At 56.4% G+C, this 6,622-nt stretch overlaps 1 protein-coding gene across 1 annotated transcript in view; it reads left to right on the top strand.

The window, feature by feature from the left end:
• Positions 1-6,622, top strand: part of DNMT3A (DNA methyltransferase 3 alpha) — a 69,751-nt gene that overhangs the window by 18,924 nt on the left and 44,205 nt on the right. The window contains exon 3 of the mRNA XM_014458347.2: positions 3,641-3,911. Within this exon, the coding sequence (XP_014313833.1) occupies positions 3,641-3,911 (271 nt within the window). The remainder of the gene's footprint in view (positions 1-3,640; positions 3,912-6,622) is intronic.

The raw sequence follows: 6,622 nt of genomic DNA on the forward strand, positions 1-6,622 counted from the left end.
TTGCTATCTGTACGCTCCATCGACTGAGGATCCAACCCACAACCCAGGTATGTGCCCTGACCAGGAATTGAACCGGCAACCTTTCGGTGCATGACGCTCAACCCACGGAGCCACTCCGACTGGGCTCAAGTTGTTTTTTAAATGGTCCTTAGAAAAAAGGCAGCCTCTGGTCAGTGCCCCTACCTTCAGCCCAGGGCTTTTCAACAACAGCGCATTTTGACATTGACATTTTGGGCTGGATGAGTAATTCTTTGTTGTGGGCGCCATCCTGGATCTCACAGAGTGTTGAGCAGCACGCCTGGCCCCTACGCACAGGAAGCCAGCAGTCTGCCCCACCCCAGTGTGACCACCACAGATGTCTCAGACACATTGCCAAATGCCGTCTGGGGCAAAATCACACCCCCCACCCCCCATTAAGAACCACTGCCTTCAGCAGGTTGGAATAAGCTGCTCAAGGAGGAGCTCAAGGGGTGGGTGGTAGGCAACAGAGAAGCAGGAGGCAGTTGTCCCAAATTCTGAGGGCCCCCAGGAGGTGGCGGCAGGGTTTGAAGATCCAGAGTGAGGCATGATGGGCATGGCCATGGGCAGGTGCACGTGGGCCACAAAATCAAGCTCGTCTCAAACCTGTGGCCCCCACCCCCTCAAGGGAGAAGTGAGTGTGCTCATTGCTGTCACGCCCCTCCCCCTCCCCCTCCCCAGCCCCATTGGTGAGAAGCAAAGGAAGATGAAATTGTCACCTACAGCTGCAGGTGGGGGGTGCCTTCTAAAAGGGCCAGCGGCCTCTGCGGCTCCTTCCTCCTCTCCCCGCGGGAAAAACGAATGTCTCAGGGTGTGCTGTGTCTCCTTTCAAGGCAACTACAGAAATAAAAGCAAACAAACACAGAGTTTTTAACAGTCAGGTCTGACATGCAGCGAAGCGGAGACTCCCCGTAAGTGTATGAGCGGCCGCTCTCGCTCTGCAGCCGGCCTGCAGCCGCAAGGAAGCACTTGTGAACCCGGAGCACCTGCCAGGTGCCCCACTCCATGCTGAGTCTAACCAGGCAAAGGTCCTGCCTCCAAGAGGCACCAGCTGATGGCGACCGACAGGGGAGAGGAGAGGAGAGCAGAGGAGGCAGCTGAGAGGAAGGCGTGGAGGTGGGGGCAGGAGCGTGCAGGCCTGGCCGGGATGGCCGCTCTCAGCGGGTTCCAGGTGTGGATTATGCTTTCTTCTCGCCTGAGATGCCCCTTTTAGGGAGCACCCAGCTCCTCCCCAGAGATTTGAGGGATTGCTTCAGTCCCTTTGCCTGTGGACCTCCTTCCTCCCTCTTGGTGATCTGCCCAGTGACCCTGGGCCCCAAAGAGAGGGCAGTGAGGGGCTCAGGGTGGGTTCTCAGTGCGTAAGGGGGATCAAGGGGTCCACAGCAGGAGTCAGTAGCTCCCCCTAATCCCAGAGCTTTGGTGATGCCGGCTCGCCCAGGACCAGAGAGGATGGGCGTGAAGAATGGCCCGGTTGGGAAGAGGGGAGGGGAGCTGCTAACCCTGGGGCTGGAGCTGTGCAGAGTACCCCTCTTCCTCCTCATCGCCTGCCTCTGAGGGGACGGTGTGTCTGCACTGCTTCAGACAGGGTCCTGCTCCTCTGGGGCTGCCTGGGAGGGGAGCTTACTGGGGGGTGGGGGGAGCCTGGCTGTGTGAGGTCTCGGAGCAGGTGCTCCTGATTGTCTGTGCTACGGAGCTGGCAGTCAACAGGAAGTGAGTCCCAGGTGGGAAGAAGCCATGTGGTTCCCAGGCAGGAAGTGAATGACAGCAGAGTTGTCTTGAGCAGCTTTGGGGGCCAGGGGCCTACCCCAACTCGAGGTGTCTGTGGGGCAGCAAGTGGCTTGAGGAAAGGAGAACACGGCCATGGCAAGAAATTGGCTGTGACCTACGCAGTGGGCCCGTGGGAATCCCACATCCCCCTCCCCGGGGGTCCCCGCTTGGAGCTGGGTGGTGCCTGGCACAGCCAGACCTGGGGTGGCTGTGGGGGCCCAGGCGTGCCCCACTCTCCAGGCTGCCTGGGCCGCTGACTTCCTCACATAAGAGAAAGCCTTGAGGGTGAGAGGACTTCCACCAGGGAGGGGCCTTCTAGGCTGGGGAGCCCTGCTGGTTTGCGCAGGGAGGTGGGGAAAATCCATCTGAGTCCTGGAAAGCGTGTGTGGGTTGGCAGCTGAGGAGAGAGACAGGGCCTCTTGCTCCACTTGCATTCCCGCGTTTGACCTCCTGGCTCTGCTGGCTTTGGCCCTCAGTGCCCAAACCTAGTGGTGGAATTCTTGCTTCCGCTTCCGCTGGAGGCCTGCTCTTCCTCTTGCTGCAGCCTCCCCGCCCCGCTGCTGAGGACGGCGCACATTTGCAGCTTTCCATGGGAGGTGCTCTTTCTGGAAGCAGGCCCGCCTGCCCGGCTGCCACACAGCCAGGAGAACAGCTTGGCCAGGGGCCTGGAGTTCCCTCCGCTCGCGCGCATGCTGCTCCATGTGTCTGCAGGCTCGTCCAAGGAGGACCCTGGTTTAGTCCTGTTTTTTATTTTTATTTTTATTGTTTTTCCCAAGGCCCTAGTCTCTCTTTGCCACCCGTGGGGGTTTGTCACCAAATAATAGGCTCAGAATTGAGATCATAGACCAGTGGTTCTCAACCTTCCTAACGCCGCGACCCTTTAATACAGTTCCTCATGTTGTGGTGACCCCCAATTTCATTGTTACAAATGGAACATAATTAAAGCATAGTGATTCATCACAAAAACAATATGTAATTATATATGTGTTTTCCGATGGTCTTAGGGGTCGCCGACCCCCAAAGGGGTCGCGACCCACAGGTTGAGAACCGCTGCTTTAGAAAGAACAATTCTGGACCAGTGTGTGAGTACATATGTATAAACATGTAACTTACACGTGATGGTAGATACATAGGAAGAAAAGTCTAAGAAAGATACTCGCCAAACTGTTGATAGTTTACCTGTAGGGAGTTCTTAGGTGCTTGGGGACAAAGCATTGCATTTCCTCTTGGAGGGGGAAGCTGGGGCCTCGCGCTGGGGAGGGTGTGCTGTACAGACTGAGAATTGCTTGGCGGGGCCTTGGCTGTCCTGGGGTCTGAGCACCTGGGAGAACCCATGGGGGGGGGCCAAACCTGAGGGAAAGAATGTGCTGGGCTTTGGGGCTCAGAGGAATGCTTCTGGGGGTGGGGAGGGGGCTTTGACCCTCCTGGCAGCTAGTCACTGGGTTTAGAGACCCCGGGGAGAGCTGGGAGGGCTCTGGCACAGAAGTCCGGTCGGCCCAGGCTGGTCTTCGGAGGAGGGGTCCTGTTTCAGAGTAGGGATGTCGTGAGGCTGCAGAAGGCTCGGGGGAGGGAAGGCTGTGTCACCTCAGTGAGTGTATGTGTGGGGTGCAGCTTGGGCTGTGGAACCAGCTGGCAAACCTGGCTGGATTCTTCTCCTGTTTCTTAAGCTGGAGTCTATAGATCCCTTGACTTCAGGAGGTCAAGCCCGTAAACCCCTTGAAACAGAGCAAAATTGTGAACGTATGAGCGTCATGCAAAACTGCATGAACGTTTATGCGAACAAAATTATCTGGACAGACAGAGTCTCCACCAGAATTCCACTGGTCTAACCCTCTCTGTGCTTCTCCATGACCAGGTGGAGAGCAGTGACACGCCGAAGGACCCTGCCGTGACCTCCAAGTCCCCATCCATGGCCCAGGACTCGGGCCCCTCAGAGCTGTTACCCAACGGGGACTTGGAGAAGCGGAGTGAGCCCCAGCCGGAGGAGGGGAGCCCTGCTGGAGGACAGAAGGGCGGGGCCCCGGCAGAGGGAGAGGGTGCAGCCGAGACCCCGCCCGAAGCCTCCCGAGCCGTGGAGAATGGCTGCTGCACCCCCAAGGACGGCCGAGGAGCCCCCACAGAAGAAGGTGAGTCCCTGGCTCAAGGGGCCGCCTCTTTGGGGCTCACCTGAAAGTTGGAGACTTGGGGCCCAGCAGGTCCCTGGAGGCGTGGGCTGGACATGGTAGCTGAAGGTCTCCTTGCCCAGGTGCGCCCTGCAGGCTACTGGCTGGATGCAGCCTGCACACAGGTTTTATTTGGCTCATGTAGTATTTTAAACATTTTTTAAAAATTAGTTGCCAATATTTAAAAATCAAGATATTTCACATAAAAACCTAGAGTTTTGGCTTCTTGTGAGAAAATAAAAAAGCTAGACCTGGCAACAGTGGGTTGCAGAATGCCAACATTTGCTGGACTGGGGTGATGACTGTCCTCCTTCCTCCCTAGACACCCCCCCCCCAAATCAGGCTGTTTGTGTACCTGTTTCCCTCAGCCCCACCTGGCCTGCTTGCTCGCCCATGAGACGTCAGTTTTGGGGATCGCTGTGTTTGTAGCCCCCTGGCACGGGTGCCCAAGGGCAGCAGATGCCCTGTGGGCATTAAAAGCCCAGCGAGCCTTCCCAGCACAGATGTCCTGAGGCCACCAGAGTGTAGATGACTGGACTAAACTGTGGTTGTGACAGGTGGGGGAGGGGCAGGTGGCTGGGGCACTGCCCAGTCCAGGCCTCTTCTTCCTCCGAGGACTTCTTGGTCTAGCCCTGGAGCCCTGGAAAGTTGCCCACTTTTCTCTTTCAGGTTAAGCCAGCGATTTCAGGGCCAACCGAGCTGTAAACATGTCAGTAATGAGCACAACTCGCATTTGTACAGGGCTTCACAGTTTACCAGGCGCTTTCTCATACATTATCACATTTGATCCTCCCAGGGCCCTGCCAGGTTGCTTTGCATATGTGCATTTTAAAAAGTCTTCCTTCCAAGTGTGTATGATGGAATGAGTAAATTGATTAATTGGCATAACTCATTCTGCACGGATCCAAACCTCGCGTTCATGCCGGGCCGAGAGCATCTCCAGAAGAGACCTCAGCTTTACTAAAGAGTCTCCCGTGCGTTTATTACTCAGCTGATGTCTGTGATGCTCCCACTATGCGCAAAGCGTTTTCTGAGGTGCTCCGTGTTTAGTGTTTTACTCCCCCAAACAATTTTCTTCAGGAGGAATTATTATCCCCAATTTAAGGTGGAAAAGATTGAGGCTTACCAAGATGAAGCGACTTGATCAGAAACACCACACCTGTAAGTGGGAGGTCCAGGCTTTAGTCTGTCCTGGTCTCTGGCTTCAGAGTCGGTGTGCCCATCCACTCTCCCCTCTATTCTGCAGTGTGGCTGGGAGGCCCGGGCCCTGACCTGTCCAGGGCTCCTGGCCTCACCCGAGTGCCTCCTGGGCTGTGTCCTGACACTTGGTGGGCGTGTTCAAGGGGCCCAAGTGGAGTAAAACAGAGGAGGAAAGGGAGTAGCCCCCAGCCTCCTGTTAAAAAGGCCAGGTGTGCAGGACAGAACCTGTCCGCCTTTCCCACCACGTGTGCCGGTCCCCGGGGGGCAGATCCTGGCTGACTCCCAGGTTCCTGGGACCCCTCCATCACTGGCACCCAGCTGCTGCCCAGGGCCCAGGCAGTCCTTTCTGGCTGCTTTTCACCTTGAGAGTTTGCTTTAGTTTGGGATTTCCCTACCTCCCTTTCTATTTGATTTCAGGAGCTCCTTCCTCAGTCAGTCAACAGGTATTTATTAAACACCCCTCTGGTCTGTGCCAGGATCTGGGAAAATCCTCATGAACAAAAACCTGCTTCTTGCCCTTAAGGACCTCACAGTCCTCTGAAGAGACAGACATTCATGAGAAATCCGCACTGAAAAGGGTGTGATTAAACAGATAAGTTCTCCAAGAGGAAATGAACAGGGTTCTGTGGGGAACTATGACAGAGGAACCCAGCCGGCCTGGGCTGTTACACCTAAAGCTGAGGGGTTCACCAGGTGAGGGGTGTGCAGGGAGGGAGTGAGAATAGGACTAGGGCTCTCAGGTGGGAGGGAGCAGGGCCCTCGGGGGGCCTGACAGAAACCCATGGGCTGACGTGGAAAGAGCGAGGGAGAAGGGTGTGAGATGAGGAGGGAGCAGGCAGGGCCACCCTTCCAGGGGCTGACATGATGGGCTGTACATTTTGGAAAGACCATGTGCCATCTGGATCCTGGACTGGAATGAACAAAGGGGCCAGAGGCAGGATGAGTGCTTAGGAGCTGCTGCAAATGCTGCAGACAGAGCGGGCAGGGGGTGGCTCTCCTGAGCGAGGTGGTAGCAGAATTGGATGGAGGGGGACAAGTGCCAGGAACGTGAGGGAAAAGGGGGGAGATGCACAAGGGCGACTTCTGCAGTGAGATCTTTTCAGAATCTTCGTGCCGAGCATGGTGGGCAAAAACGCTCATTCCCTTGATCCTCAGAATCCGGCCTCAGAGCACTCCTGTGTGGCTGCAGCAGCCCAGGCAGGGGAGGTGCTGGCAGGGGTCAGAGCTGGTGGGATCCTTGAAGGCCACTCTGCATTGCCTGAGAGTGAGCCTGGTGAGGTGCTACCTAGAGGGGTGGGCAGTGGCCTCCTGGGGGCTTGGCCACTGCTCTAGCGTCAGCCACATAGAATACGTACTCAGTTGCTGGGTTCTGAGAAGAAAGGAGACTAAGGCCCCAGCAAGGAAGGGACTGGGCTGTGGCCTTCTTTCAGGTCCCCTCATGCCAGATCTCTCTTCAGGGACCCCATCTGTCTCTC

Source organism: Myotis lucifugus, unplaced genomic scaffold, assembly GCF_000147115.1.
Source record: "Myotis lucifugus unplaced genomic scaffold, Myoluc2.0 scaffold_94, whole genome shotgun sequence".
In the NCBI taxonomy this organism is placed as follows: domain Eukaryota; kingdom Metazoa; phylum Chordata; class Mammalia; order Chiroptera; family Vespertilionidae; genus Myotis; species Myotis lucifugus.